The 15,854-nt window shown below is 38.2% G+C and overlaps 1 protein-coding gene and 2 long non-coding RNA genes across 3 annotated transcripts in view; all 3 read left to right on the forward strand.

Moving 5' to 3' along the window:
- The window catches only part of LOC146454481 (tyrosine kinase receptor Cad96Ca-like), a 37,778-nt gene extending 36,130 nt beyond the window's left edge, over positions 1–1,648 (forward strand). Inside the window, exons 6-8 of the mRNA XM_085094988.1 lie at positions 638–714; positions 1,143–1,183; positions 1,548–1,648. Coding sequence (XP_084951114.1) covers positions 638–714; positions 1,143–1,183; positions 1,548–1,648 — 219 coding nt within the window. The remainder of the gene's footprint in view (positions 1–637; positions 715–1,142; positions 1,184–1,547) is intronic.
- A 1,299-nt stretch (positions 1,649–2,947) lies between these two features.
- On the forward strand, positions 2,948–7,135 carry LOC146454483 (uncharacterized). Its single transcript, XR_014859165.1, has 2 exons — positions 2,948–3,471; positions 4,557–7,135. It is a non-coding gene; the product is annotated as an uncharacterized LOC146454483 (long non-coding RNA).
- A 7,019-nt stretch (positions 7,136–14,154) lies between these two features.
- On the forward strand, positions 14,155–15,499 carry LOC146454484 (uncharacterized). The gene is made up of 3 exons (XR_014859235.1): positions 14,155–14,562; positions 14,681–14,802; positions 14,897–15,499. It is a non-coding gene; the product is annotated as an uncharacterized LOC146454484 (long non-coding RNA).
- Positions 15,500–15,854: the final 355 nt, after the last annotated feature.

A 15,854-nucleotide genomic window follows, 5' to 3' on the forward strand; every position in this document is an offset into this window, starting at 1 on the left:
CGGACTTAGCTGCATCTTTAGTGCCTTTCAGAATTGCATTTTCTTTCATCCTATTTACTTCTTTTTCAGAAATGTCAACAAATAGCTAAGCGGCCATTTTGAAAGTTAGTGCTCCCGCTTTAATCACCTCGCGCGAGGTGATTATAGCGGGATATGACGCAATCCTCGACCAATCAGATCAACAGAATCTCTATAATCACCTGAGTAATTATACTAATATTTATTATTATTATTATTATTATTAAAGAGATAAAGAAATAAAGAGTTTATTTATTATTATTATCATTATTATTATTATTATTATTATTATTATTATTATTATTATTTATTTTTTTACGTATTTACAGCACTACGCGCAAACTGAAACTTCTTGTTTTTGAATGGGCTTTTCTAATTTGAACAAAATTATCCTGTAAAATTTTAGGAACTTTATGAGTAATAGGTTTAAACCCATAAAATGTTGATGTATTGTGTAATTTTATATAACGGATTGGTTTTGAGAAATAGTGTGTCCTTGTCGTACTCGGAAACTGTTTGATTGGCATCTTTTGGCATAGCTGCCGGCCATTGCTATGTATTTGGTGGATTAACATCATACCGTCTTCACTTTAGAATTGTAATGACGATTGTCTTTCAGGGTTGCATCCCAATCAAATGGACAGCGCCTGAAATAATTTTTGGAAATCCCGCAGGGCTCTCCACCAAAAGTGATGTGTATGTAGACGTATGTTTGTAAATAAACCAAATAAATTTATTCAACACAGCAGAACTCCCTGTAGAGTTTACCTGGCCAATCAGTGCCTGTAGCCCTCAGTCTAAAAGCAGCCTGGCTCACGAACTACAGGGAAAAAGTACTGGAACATGCATGGGAGAACTGCTTATTGGCTCTCACTCAAAACTAACAGAATATAATTGTACAGCATAATGCCGAAAACAGGCAAAGAAAGTAACTTTTCAGCAAGTTGTCAATAGTCACACCAGCTATGATTTCGTTCACGGAATGAAAAAGTAGACTAACCCTTTTTACAGTATAAGCAACAGCAGATTGTTTTTTTTTTTTGTTTTGTACTATTATGGGAATGAAAAGTTAATTAACCAAAGCGTCTCAGACGTACTCAGTCATTTGCATATTTACTTCGTAGGTGGTCGTATGGGGTTGTTCTGTACGAGATATTCACCATTGGTATGTTAGCTTTCACGATTTATCGTAGAATTAACAACTTTGAGAAACGTTTAAAAAACTGTGTGACCACTCGATAGAAATCTCCTCAGCAGTTTTCTCCCTTGCTACTGTTTATTTTTCAGCATTATACCAAACAAAACAAGGCAATTTTTTTCTTGTATTTGGAATTTTTCTGTTTAAAGCTACAGACATTTTCAAAGCTCACAAGACTGACAGCAGTTGTCCGTCCTCAATCCCTAATTGACTTCCAAATGAAATTGAGGATAGACATAATAAAGCTTACATTAGGAAGGGATTTATAATTAAATCGGTGAGGGAATGGCATTGGTAATTTAAGAAGCTAAATGATTTTGGCAATTAACAGGGGGAATTCCATATCCTGACTGGTCTGAAGGTCGAACAATGGAAGAACTAAGTAAAGGTTACCGCATGCCAAAACCCCCACACATCAACGACAGTCTGTGAGTTTCTGCTCTCACTTAATACCCGCAGAGTAATTAAATAATTTCTGATTCCTATACCTTGGTAAGATTGCCTACTTACCTAATCATGTTCGCTGCAGTCGGAATATTGGGTCTGTCCAACGACATAGATCTCGTGTAAAATGTGTAATGTCTCTCCATGACAGCCGCTCAGCCTTTAACGCGTCCCCTTGAGGTTCCATTCAAGGTTATGTTGTGCTATGCTAGAGACGAGTCCAAACGCTGTCCATCGCACACTTCACCTAACTTAACGATCCCACTGTGTACCTGTTCATTTTTCTCGCTGCCTGTGTTGGTCTGCCTGATTCTTATGGAGTCCGCTCGTTCCATGTCCCAATCCGTGTACTGATATGTTTGAATCGGAGATGTGTCATCGTGGGTCTGGATGGCACGCTTCACATACTCTTTTCCATATGATCGTCGTTGATCCATAGTAGTTCCAGCGACTTTAACTTTAATTTCTGTAATAGGGCCTTTTTTATACAGGGATGGGTTATTAACCGATCGCTCAACCTCGATCCTGGAGGGCCAGGTCGGGCTTCCATCCGTTAAAATTCCCATCCTACGTAACGCTAAACGCCCACTAAGCTCTCCGGGTCACCGGCCCAAGCAAGCCTCCCTACCTGGATAAGGTAGTGTCTCATCGACGTTTAAAGCGTAGGAAGGAGGCAATACACCTTTTCATGCACGTTGGAAAAGCTTGAAACTGACGAACTAAGCTGTTATGTAAAACTTTTTTTTCTTTTTTGGAAGAAGTCAAAGATGTTAATTTTGTAAAGTTTATTGCACATGTAATAACGTATAACGTCATCATGGATGTCCTCGGAAGGTGGCCAAGGGATCGAGATGTCACGATGTAGGGGATAGTGGAAAGCAGGAGCAAGAAAGTGTTGCAAAACATGCAGAAGGAGGTGTTATCGGGATCCCTGAATATTTATCGGACTTTTAAAGTAGCAAAATAACTGAGAACTGCAGTATTCACTATGTAGACAGAAATAGTCGACGCAGCCAGAGAATTATATTTATTAACTGTATTTTATATTTTATTATAGCCTTTATTTATTTATTTAATTTTTTATTTTATTTTTTTCCTCTCAATAGTCAGCGGGCTACACTTACGCGCCCCGTCGTACTATTTTATTTGTAAATAGCATATGGACGTTTTTTACTTCTTTAAAAATGATAATAATAATAATAATAATAATAATAATAATAATAATAATAATAATAATGATAATAATAATAATAATAATAATAGTAATAATAATAATAGTAATAATAATAATAATAATAATAATAATAATAATAATAACTATTGTCATCATCATCGTCATCATCAGCACTATTATTACCATTGTCACAATTTATTTATCTCTCAGTAGACACATTTTGCAAGTGATTATTAGATTTTTTTTTTGTCATTTTCATTTATAAAAGTCTTATATCGACTGCTCCTTAGCCTAATTTTCTTAAACCAACTCGATAGTGTCTGGAAATGAGAAAAAAGACTTCTTGGATGAGTAGCAAAGCCAATCAAATTGTATGACAATTGGGATCATATTTCCAAAACTTTGTTCTCGTACCTTGAATTATTAATCTCTTTCAGAAAAAAAAAATCAGAAGTCGGTTTAGCTAGTGGGTGCTTAAATTTTGCTAGGAGTTACAAACATCTTCGCAACAGCCCTTAAATTAATATTATTTATTCTTAGGTATCATTTGATGGAGAGGTGCTGGCACGAAAATCCTGAGTTCCGACCTGCATTCGAAAACATACGACAGAGATTGCAAAATTTCATTGAAGAGGAGGTTTGTGGTGTTGACGTTTACGGTGACTGTCAAAGGGTGTCCAAAGTTCTTTTCGTTTAGAGTGTTTTTTTTTCTTTTGGAGTTTATTTAAATTCACACATTATCGCATAAAGATGAATTACAATGTGTTTACAAACGAAGGCGATAATAAGAAAAGTTTACAGATTGAGAATAAAACAGTATGCCAGAGACCGGGTTACAAAGATTAAGAGGGCAAAGTTCACAAAAGGTAATTAATTATTTTTTTTCTAACAATGCATAATAATGTCAAACTGTAAACATCTTGTTACGTTAGACCTTATCCTTGATTTGGAAAATGACTTTGGTAACTAATCATAGAGGGCAGTAAAGCAAAATCCGGCAAAGCAAACGCGAAATTACTGATTACACTCAAGTGCAAACAGCTTTTCTACTAGGATTGTCTACTGTAACAAAATGTTACGAAAAAGACGCTAACAGTTACGTACATTAATTCGACGATTTTCAAAGTGGAATAACCTGAGACTTCTGAACAGTTCCGACCTAAAATACATCTTGAACATGCGTGTTCAAATAATAATCTTCATAGGTTCGAGGATTTCTTTTTTCCAAGAATTCCTGTGTTACTGACTGACAAAATATATACACTTTTCAATAGGCTTTAAATAAAACATCACATTTCTTTCCAAAATATCACCCATCGCATTCAAATCTTAGCAGTATGCAGGATGTTTATAAAATCAACCGTTGGTAGATCTGGTGATCGGGAGTTGACAGTTTCGACTCCCGTTAGAGGCACTTAGATTTCCTTTTTCCTGAAAAAAAAAGAAAGAAAGAAAGAAAGAATACCACTATCAACTCTCAACAAGTTTGACAATCATCAGTTTATCTTTCTTTATTGGGCTTTCTCACTCTGTTTTTATTATTATTATTATCATTATTATTATTATTATTATTATTATTATTATTATTATTATTATTATTATTATTATTATTGAGGATAGATACTTTCATTAAATACCAGGAGCTATTGTGATCTTGGCAAGAAGGGGCTTAACAAATAAAAATGCTAGTATTGAAAACTACATTTTTTAAAAATATTTCAGATGTACCTGGGACTGGTGGATGACTCAAAGTACAATGGAGCTATGTACTCGAAAGCTGAGGATAAGGGATCAGCAGCTGCTAAACAGGAAAAACCGGTGCCTCCCCCACGCAAGATGCTATCCTTTAAGAAGAAGGCGGCAAGTGTTCGATACTAGCTTAACATTTGTCACTTCCAGGGGCCGATAGACTAGATGCTAACTCAGAAGTGTGAAATGTATTTTAACATAATGATTGAACAGCCTAATTTTAATTATTGCCAGATAGAACTACCTTGTAGATGCCTTTGACCACTTTAAACTGAAACCAAGGTAATCATAGTAGCCAAGCACACCAAATGCAGATGAAGTTAATTAAGAGTCATTCAGATTTGGAAATGACCAACGACGTGAAAGCGGGCGTACCCAATCAGGGAAAGATAGGAAACTTGCAATCTTTTTTGCTTCTAGATGTTTAAAAACGGGGATCATATTGCTGTGGTTTTTGATTGTTTTTATTTTGCTAATAATCATAGCGCATACACATATGTAACAATATAACGCCTTCTTACTAAAGTTCAGTCTGTAAAGAATTTTCAGGGGAGTAAAAATTAACAGTCAATAGGTTCGGTTGCTTGTTGGACATCCCTGCTAATGCAAGGAGTTACTGTGATATTTATAGCCATCTGCCGTTCATTAATATAACTAATACAGACTCAAAAGTTATCTTAAAGAATTAGTAACCAGAGAATTCGGTCTCTTATTATTTATACAACCGTTTGCTTATTCGACGTCTTGTTTAGTTGTTAGATATACCTGCTAATGCAAGGAATTACTGTGATATTTATAGCCATCTGCTGTTCATGAATAATATAACTCACACAAAATACAGAGTAATTTTAGAGAATGGGTAACCAGACAATTCGGTCCCTTATTATTACAACCCGTTGTAAAATGACTAAAATGGTTTAATCATAATGACTAAGGATTATTCTTGGGTAGCTGTGGCGGTTTTTGTAGATCAAATAATTAGATTAAGGCTATGTTCACACGGGACCGGTCCCAAATGGATCCTACCCTATCCTGGAAAGGACCATTTCTGTTCACACGGCACCGTTCCGCTGGCAACGTCAGGCCACACGGGACCGGTCTGTTATGGTTCGGTACTGAATCAAAGAAAGAAAAGCAGCTGTTTCTACCAGTTAAGCATGCGCAGAATACACGTTGAAGCTTTCAAAATGGCGCCGAAGAAGGCTAAATCGATAGAGGAAGCAAATAAAACCTTTAAGGAAGCTGGACGGACGATGAATTATCCCTTCTCTTAAAGTTATTAAAGATTACGAAGCCTATCAAGCTTCAAACGGAAAAGATTGGGATACTGTTAAAAAGAAATATGAAGACATCATTAAAAGGTTTCTCGAAACATATCCTTCCGAGATTTCCGATGCCTCATACGTAGCTGAATATCCTAAAGGTAGAGATAAGAGCATTTTCACCAAGGAAACGGTGTTTTTCTTGAACGAAGTACGATAAATTCCACTACTACCCAAGCTTAATTGCGCTGTAGTACCAAAAGGAACCGGTACAGGTGTTTACATTGTGACAGATCCATTTGGGACCGAAACGGTTCCAAAACTGGACCTGCTTTTTTGGAGGTCCAGTTATCGGACCTGATCGGGAACGGATTGACGGTACGGTGAGCAGGTCCCGTGTGAACAAAAGGCCTATCCGTCACGATTTTTAGATCGGAAGCGGTCCCGTGTGATCATAGCCTAAGATCGATGTCCTCTAATTGTTATTGTCCTCGTAGAATAGTTAACTACCCAACCCCGTTCCAAGGGACATGAAGGAACGAAGTTGGTAAAGTGCCAAGAAAAATCGACTTATCTAATTAGATATGAGCTTATCAGGCTGAGAAGATAACGAGTAAATTCTAAAGTTCGTGCGATTTTACCGCTTGGGTTAAAAAATTAGTCGTTGTTAGCCATTTGGTATAAATTTCTTAAAATGGCGGTAAAGCAATTAGGAAAATGACATAAATGGAACACAATTAAACTGTTATTATTTTGCTTGTGTTTCAGCGAATAGCTTATCGTGTATACTTTATAATTCAGAAGAAATCGATATAATATTACCTAAGGTTTACTTGTTAACCATTTTATTACTGTTATTACAAAATAGTGACTCTGACTAGTACTAATGATACTACAAAAGTTCTCATTTGTTGCACTTATAAGTGCTTTGTTATTGAAACTTATTTACTGCTAAGTTATTATAAATTGACCATGAATGGTCGCAATTAGCAAGTTAAAATTTGGATAATTTATTTGTTACGCTTATTGTCGATGCATGCGAGGTAGATTAGTTTAAAGAACACTTGACTTGCTTCGAAGGAGACCGCCATGTCTTTGTGGTAATATTATTAAACACGCCACACGAAGCTCAAGGATTAATAACATTATATTCCTTATCATGATAATGAACAAAAAAAACATTAAAAGGAAAAAAGAACAAAAAAAAAAATACAAAACTAGCTAAGAACAAGAAACAATGTAATAAATCTATTGTAAACATAAAAATAAAACAGTTAAAAGTAAAAATTACTTCGTCGTTACTTCTTCTTTTCAAGTGTTACCGTTCAAGACCCATCAGTTAGCAGAAACCAAAAATATTGTCGTCAAACGTGTAAGGCTCTAAAGATGTTTCTATGAAATAGTTGATATTTTTTTCAGGGTAGTGCACTTTATTGTGCTCTACCCACTATATCGTAAGGCATGTAAGAGTGAGTGAGTTTCCTTAAACAAACTGGTCCGCAGTGCGTGCAAAGCTAAAATGTTGACGGCTAAATACAGTCAACATTACCTTTCTCGAGCACACCCTGCTATTTCCAACAGAAACTCGTTTCCTTTGGATAATATTTTTGCTATTGAGGGTGAAACAAAAGCCGAAAAAGTCGTCTGCTCTTGCAGGCTAGAATACAAATGGATACCTCCATTGCCTACTTCCTTAGCTTAGTGTTCTTGATAATGAGATTCTCATCTTTCAAAATAGTGACAACTTCTCTTGCTGAACTTACTTAGGATCTTATTCAGAGCTTGCAATCCTGGTTATAACAAATATTTTCTACGGAATTAAAACTGCCCTTTATCGGCCCTTTCCCTGCCCCCATCTCTTTTGTCATTACCCAAGTAACTGTGCGCACAGTTACCTTAATTGGAAACCAAAGGAAACAGTAAAGGGGCTAATCTGAAATCTGTGTACGATAAAAGACATGAGCACATTTTTCCTTAGCTTTTAACCATTTTAGTCCAGGAGAACACTCGGTAATTCCGACCTGGACGACAATCCCAAAGTTTAATATAATTGAAACAATAGTTGTGCGAGAAGCTTTCACTCAAAAGCAAGGTTCGCATTACTAGACTATATTTTAACCCAAGAATGAAAGTCGTTCGTAACATTTGGTGGAAAACTCATCATGGCCATTAGCATGTACATGTGACGTCATATATTGGCATCCATCGGTCTTGTCAGAGTATAGAAATGCGCGCTGGAAGCATCTTCTGCTGTGACTGGAAAGGCCAGTTCTTGAATGACAGTCCTTTCCACAGATGGGGCAGATGAAGGTAGAGTCTTTATACCCCACTTGCTTTTTCTTCTTTCTTCTTCTTCTCTTCTCTTCTCTTCTCTTCTGTGTTGGATGTGAGCGTTTCCTCAAAAGTATCAAGGCCATCTATCATCGCTCCCCTCCAGGCTGATATGTCTTTGGCAAGAGTTTTTCAAGCCGGTTTGTATCGATGTTCATGGATTTCAGGTCGCATTTACAGATGTCTTTGAATCGCAGTACATTGCGGTCTGACAACGGGGCGCTTTCCTTCCGCCAGTTCATCATACGGAATGTCCTTGGGGATGCTGCCCTCCTCCATTCTACAAACACGCCCCAGCCATGGCAGGCATCGCTGTTTCAATAGAGATCCATTTTGGACACCTCTGGGAGAGAATTACATTTATAATTCCTCTTTTTGATTTACTTGCTTCTAGATGAAGCTGTCCAGTAGAATTATGTTATTTTCATAGTATTAGAATCACGTATTGGGATGTTGTTGAAAAGGTGTTTGAAGGCGTGAGCTCGTCAGTGTTTTGCATCCTCTCTTGTTTGCAGTTGATGGCAAAGAAATGGACCAAACTTTAAAACGCACGTGCAGAGTGATTTTTTCCATGTTAACCTATCCTTTTGCGGTGTTGTAGTTGCCATCGCCGTCGTCGTTGCCTAGGTCTCCTAATGTTAATTTTGGTTCTGTGTAGTTCACTGGAAACTCGTTCATTAAACTTCGCAAAATTGTAACCTCGCTCGTGTTGCTCTGATACTGCCTTGTACAAGCCGTAGCTAGATTTCTTGTAACGGGGGTGGGGAAGGAGGTGGGGGATGGGGGTGGGGCAATGAAGGGAGCACCGGAGGCGCGAGCGTCTGGGGGGGGGGGGGGGGTCGGGGGTATTCCCCCTGTAAAATTTTGAAATCTAGACGGTCAGTAAAGCAATTTCAGCATTCTCCACGAGATATTTCCCCAAAAAAATTTAATCTCAATCAAGTGTAAAATGACAGGTATTTTTAGAGCTTACAGCAATATTTCCGAGGTTTTGTTAAGTCGATACACATACCTCGGCCTTAGTACACTGAACAGGTATCGCTAACTAACCGGATTAGTCTATTTCGTGTGCAAAAGATGTCTTCAGTTGAATTTTCGATCCAAAAAGTTATTTTTTCAATTCATCGTAAATTTTCAAGTTAGGCTTATACCGAACAAAATATATTCTTTTCATGACCTAACTCAGACGGAACGTAAGGTTCCATCACTTTTACGCCAGTTTTGTTTCATATGATAAATGACATGCGGTTCAGAAATGTAATCCGTCCCACGATGAATGAGCAGCATCCCTAGGCCACTTAATCGTTCCTCATTCATTGTTGAACGGTTCCACAACTTAAAACGCCTTAGAGCTGAAAATGAACATTCACAACTGATACTTCCCACGGGTGTAGTCAGAAGAATGGCGAGGATGTTGTAAATGGCTGGAAATTTCTTAGGGTCAGAGGCGGACTGAGCTGAATTTGCATTTGCAAGCCTTTCTTCAAACGACATGTTTTCATAGGATTTTTTCCTCTTTGCAACCTCTACTGAGAAATAGGTTGATTCCTCAAAGGTGAGGAACTTCTTGTAATATTTTAGTATTTTATTTTGAACACTATTCTCTCTATGCTCATTGCCATTGATAGCCTGTATGCAAGCACCAAACCTTGATGACATCGCCAGAATTTGGCCTCAATTTCTTGTTTTTAATGGTCAATAAAAAAAAAAAAAGAAAGAAAGAGAGAATACGTTCACTTTTTAGTTATTATTTGTAGTCTGGCCTGAGCTGCACCCTGCATTAGCACCGCGATGATGCTGGATGTTGGCAGTGCGTGGTTTTGTGACTGTGGTTCCCTGAGCAATTGGCTCTATCTGGAACCATAACCTCTCCAAAAAGGGTTAAAAAATCCAGGGGCACCCAACGGAATATTTCGGTAAAATATCTGTTGGGATGGAGGGTCCCCTAAAGATTTCACCTAGCGATCCCCTTGACTTTTCGAGGCTTTTCGGAAAACCATCAAGTTTCCCTAGAACTTTCGGAAATGATGTGCTCACGTTTTTTAACTCACATAATTTTCAGATGGTGTTTGTGTCCGTTAAAATTTTCGTCCGTCGTAACTATTTTAAAAGCTGCTTAAATTTTCGGTAAGGAATTGATTTACCATTAGAAAAATTTACATTATTTACATCTGACAGAGCGTAAGTTTATCCCCTAACGTTAATTTTTTTTTTTTGGAGGGGGGGGGGGGGGGGAGGCAACTGCCCCCCTTGCCCCTCCGCTAGCTACGGCCTTTTTATAAATGCATGGGATATATAACATTGCAATAGTCTTCTGCGACCCTTGAATATCCGAGCAATGTTGAACGATTTCAAATAATCGCGAAGTAACACAAATGAAGTAAAGTTGTATTTTCAAGTGACGTTTTTTGTTGGCCCAATACAATACATGGACCAAAATAAAGTCATTGATATACGGTATCGAGTATGATCGTTCTTAAAATCACTTGTTGGGTCAGAGCTTTTTTTTCCTTTGAGAAAAGTGGTCTGAGTTTTGTCCTGACATACACCGTGCGCTGGATGCTCGACGTTTCTGCATCGGGTGATAAACAGTAAATTGCCGCGACTCCGAGTAGCTTCCACATCCTCACCTACGACCTACAGCTTCGAGCGTCAACTGAACTTGGTGAAAACACACCGTGAACTGAAGTTCAGTTGTTTTTTCGGTAGTTTGGAGTGAAAGTTGTGAGATTAAAGGGCTGAATTTTTATTGCGTCTTTGTGCTTCTTTTAGAAGAATTTATGTTAGCATCTACAAACACAGAACTTGCAGGTGATCATTCTATTTTTTTTTGCAGTATAATTTAGGCTTCCTTATGGGGGAAGTGTGGAAACTAAAATATTAACTGTTTCACTCTTTCAAGGTTTTAATCCCTTTGACTAACTTTTGAATTTACTATGATTATTTTCATAGTTGATTTAATTAAACTGGTTGGTAATTATTACAAAATTAATGGAAAATGCTGTCAAATTTAAAATGATCCCTTTCCCCTCCCTAGTAAAAAATGGAGGTCATGGTTGCGAGGTTACGAACAAAGGCGCCATATTTGAAGAGACATGCAAACAACGTTATTCAAATGGTCGTTCTTAACGATACAAGACTTTTCTGCGAGAACACAGCGGCTTGACCGGATCGAGAATGTCCCGAAGCGTTTTATCCACGGCCCAGGTGCCACAGGTTCACGACGAAAGTGTTGCAACGACGTTAAGAGTGGATCCCCTCCCTCGCGATACAAGCGACAAGAATGGATTTTGATTGGCCTGCTTCTGTTGAAGACAATCAGAACAATACATCCCGAGTAGGAGAGGGGAGGGTTTAATGAATAAATTAATGTACAGATTTGTGGCTACGAGGAAAAAAAAAACAAGATGCCTGCTATACTGGCATTACGCGTGATGCTGGGGCTGATTCATTTATACTAAATGTATGCTTCGCAGATTGATAAAACTATCCTTGCTAAAGGAATAGTATGAGTCACGACGATCGCGTTACGTTGTTTCCCTTGTGTTACGCGACTCAGACTATCACCGAAAATTTGTGAAATGCCATTACGATAACGTAAGTTTATCAATGACCTCTTTTCAGTCTCGCGTCGTGGTTTAAGACTGTCAAACAAAGCACGATTCCTTCGCCAGGAACTCATCAATTTCCACCGTTCTAAATGTCGGGTGCTTCTTAGAAGTTATTCTTTCGATTCACCGCTTCAAAATGGTGTAATTTCCGTTTGAAAACGGCCCACTTGAGTCCACAACATGTTAACAATATGGCGCGAAAATTTAATCCGTTTTTAATAAATATATCAAATGATGCGTTGACGTCACACTGGTAGAGGTGAGTGAGTCCCCTCCCTCGCGATAAAAGCGACAAGAATGGATTTTGATTGGCCTGCTATTGTTGAAGACAATCAGAACAACACATCCCGAGTAGGAGAGGAAATAGTTTAATGAATAAATTAATGTACAGATTTGTGGCTACGACGAAAAAAAAAAAAGAAATCGACCCGTTTTTAGACACGGTATGCCCCCTCAGGGCATCCCGCGTAACAAGATGCCTATACTGACATTTACGTGAGATGCATTTATTCCAACCGTATGCTTCACAGATTTATAAAACTATCCTTGCTAATGGAAAAGTTTGAGTCACGACGATCGCGTTACGTTGTTTCCCTTGTGTCACGCTACTCAGGGTCTGGGTTTCACCGGAAATTTCGGAAATTCCATTACGATAACGGAAGCTTCTCAATGACCTCTTTTCAGTCTCTCATCGTGGTCTAAGACTGTCAAACAAAACACTTGTGCTTTTTCACCATAGAGAGTATAAATCTATCTTGATGTTTTTAAATTTATCACTTTGTTGCCGTCAACTCGTTTGATCTTCCCAGTATGTTCAGGATACTGGCAAGTTCGTGGAAGCTGCCAGTACCTGCCAAGATTATTTCTGTGCGTGGTACATATGTTCATCTCCTTGACCTTACTGCCTCCGAGGTCAAATAGCCAGGCACGAGCCAGTATAGTTCAACTTCGGTCATCTTCTCGCGTGACAAATGGCAACTTCGCAGGTGATTAGAAATATCACTGCAATATTCGCGAAGGAACACTATGTCATGGTCACCTCTATTAGGACCACACTTGGTGTTCAACACAACGGAAAACGAGCAAATTTCGATTTTCGACATTGTTCTCTTAGCGAACCACATGATCATCGATCAGACACTATGTTGTTCTGATTAGTCATACACACGAAGAGATTATTTTATATGTTTGATAGAGACACGTCAGTCTGTTACAACTATACTCAATAAAACGCATCTCTTTTTTACACAATAACAACAAACAGTCATAACACAAAACCCAGGTTGATTTTATGCTGTTTATTTTTTTTTTTAATCAGGAGAAAATTAGCCTATGTTCAGTTGTTCCTCATTTCCTTTTCGCAGACGGAAGTGTTTTTGCGGTCAGCGGTTATCTAAACAAGATGGACGACAACTTTCAAAAGCCTTTCTGCAACGTCCAAAAATCTTTCTCTACAATTGATGTTTGTTTGGTCAGCAGGGTGCCCGGTTGAATAACAGAACTAATTTAAGTAAGAGAAATGTTGGTTTTTGTTGCAGCACTTGACCCGCTCCGTGCACGAATCGTTAACACCGGTATGTTTGAGATAACCTCCTTTTAAAAGTTCTCAATGATACGAGTTCTATATACCATACTAGTAAAGTAGTGTAGTGTATGTGTTCGTGGTATAAATGTAAGGTTTTTTGGATTAATATTCTTTCGGCGGCAAACATCCGAAAACGGGTTAATTTCGACTCGGTGAAAGGTCGATTTTTGGGGGTTCGGGGGGGTTGAACATTCCCCTCAAAATTTCGGGTCTTGTTAAGTTTAAAATCAAAAGAAATGTGTTTTAATTAATGTTATATCAACTTTGTCTGTTGCTGAAAATTTGAAGGAAATCGAACGATTGGCCCAGATTGACTGGTCGAATCTAACGCGGACTTTATCTTAAGGATACTTCCTGGGTTCGCGGGTGTCCTTTGGAAAAAAATTCGTACGCGCGCAAGTTTTAATAAACCTCTAACAAACTATATATCATTATAAAGCTTAATAAATGTAGTTTCCTATGAAAAATATAATTTAGCGATTTTTTCCTTTTTTAAGTGTCAGGAGACAGTAGAACCTCGAATCGACCGATGGTCGTTCCATTGAATTAATCGGTTATCGAACGCCGCGCGAAGAACGAAATCGCTGCACAGTGTTATTCACAAGGCATCAGTCAACAAAACGGTGTCAGGCTTTTTCGAAATTCTGATTGGTTATTTAGATATCCATGTCTAAAGTTTGAGTAGCAAAAAATACTTGAGGCGTGTTGCGTAAACATTCGCCACGGGAAAAATATTTTGAAAATCAAAATTCCCTGACACCTTTTTGTTTGTCATTATTCCTCAAATCTTCTGGCCAAATTTCACGACAATCCGTCAAAACTACATACCCTATTAATTCGTTCGAAGACGACATACTCTGCCAAAATTCAAGTGCAAGTTTTCGTTCGATAAAGGTTTGCAAGAAAAACAAGCCTCCACAGGAGATTATGACACCTCATTACCTGGCGAGCCAATGGAGCAACAGGACCCCATGGCGTCAACAACAATAGCACAGAATTTCGCGGAAAAAGTATCGCGTTGCAGACACGTTTTAGACTCCGCTGTTGTGATCGAGCGAGATGGGGAAAGTGGCGAAAGGAAAACGTAAAAATCAACCAGGAAAACGGGGAAAAACCAAGGCTAACGCAACCGAAAGCGCGTCAGCGGAGAGTTTGAGGAGTGCACTGATATCAGAGATGAAATCTATTGGGTAGGCTGTTCGTTTTGATTGCGTGTAATGTAATTTACGCTTCAAGCTAAAGCGATTATTTATTTCGCATCAAGGGAAATGTATAATGAAAGAAAATCGCATTTTTACTGTTATTTAGGTACGATGGTGATTTCTTCGTAAGAAATCTTCAAGATAGCGTGGAGCGGAGCAAAAAGCAAGAGAAAGGGCTACGTAGAACGCGCTATCTCCAGTATTTACACGCGGGCTCATGCGCTTCTGGTGAGTTCTATTTCATCAGTCTAATTCTCTTGATTTTATGCCAGTTTCATTACAAACACGCAGTAAAACGTTATTTGGTTTTATCTCGCTGCAGAAGAAAGAAATCGGCCCAGAGGATGCAGAATATGATATTTGATATTTTCACAGGACGCTTGCAAAGTTACCTGCAGGACTTTTGCACGGCAATCGACCTCTGTGTACTTGATCCAATAACAGTGGATAAATTTGAAGGCCGCTGCTCCAGTTCTTCGTGATCACCTTCGACAGAACCTTCAACGTCGACTAGAGTTTCTTGGTCGAACCAAGAGCTCTCTGCAAGATCACGTTTTCGATCTTTGCTGAAACCTATCTTTCCCTTTTTCTTAGGCTCTGGCTTCTTCCAGGATTTTATCTACAGGCTCTTTTCGTTTTTTGATGACTTTTCCATGTGGGAAGCGCGAAGAATATAAAATTCGAAGTGAGAAATTTTCTGCAGGCGAGATGTACACAAAATATGCTTATTTCTGAAATAAGAGCTCCCGGATGAAGCGTTTTGCCGCGAAAATTCCTCTGGGGCGTCTCGCACTAAGAAGATTATGACACCTTTTTTATTTATTTACTTTTATATGGAAATACGTTTTCCTAAATATCTCACGCTTGTTTTTAATATTTTTCAATATTTTTTCAGTAAATGTTAGATAAAATCCCCAAATTCTATTTGGTCGAAAAAAATTTTTTTTCACTTTATCACCCTATCGAACCCAGGAAGTACCCTTAATTATGCGCAGTTGATTTTAGCGTGACAGGAACTTTGGTTTTATGTCAAATATCAAAGAATGATTTACTGAGTTTAGCATAAGGTTCCTGTTTCTTTTCTGCTTAGTGGAATTTCTGATATCTTGGTCGTTGTACTTTCAAATAGGAGACTAAGCAGACAAAAGATTACATTTCACGGCAATAAATTTGGTTTGCGGATCAACGTGCATGGCTTAACCATAAGAGGACACTTGCCTTTCATATTTGATACTCGTCGACGTAGACGTTCATTCCAAGTGTTAGCTTTGAGTTATAGT

Source organism: Pavona decussata, unplaced genomic scaffold (genome assembly GCF_977016875.1).
Source record: "Pavona decussata unplaced genomic scaffold, jaPavDecu1.1 SCAFFOLD_300, whole genome shotgun sequence".
NCBI classification, from domain to species: domain Eukaryota; kingdom Metazoa; phylum Cnidaria; class Anthozoa; order Scleractinia; family Agariciidae; genus Pavona; species Pavona decussata.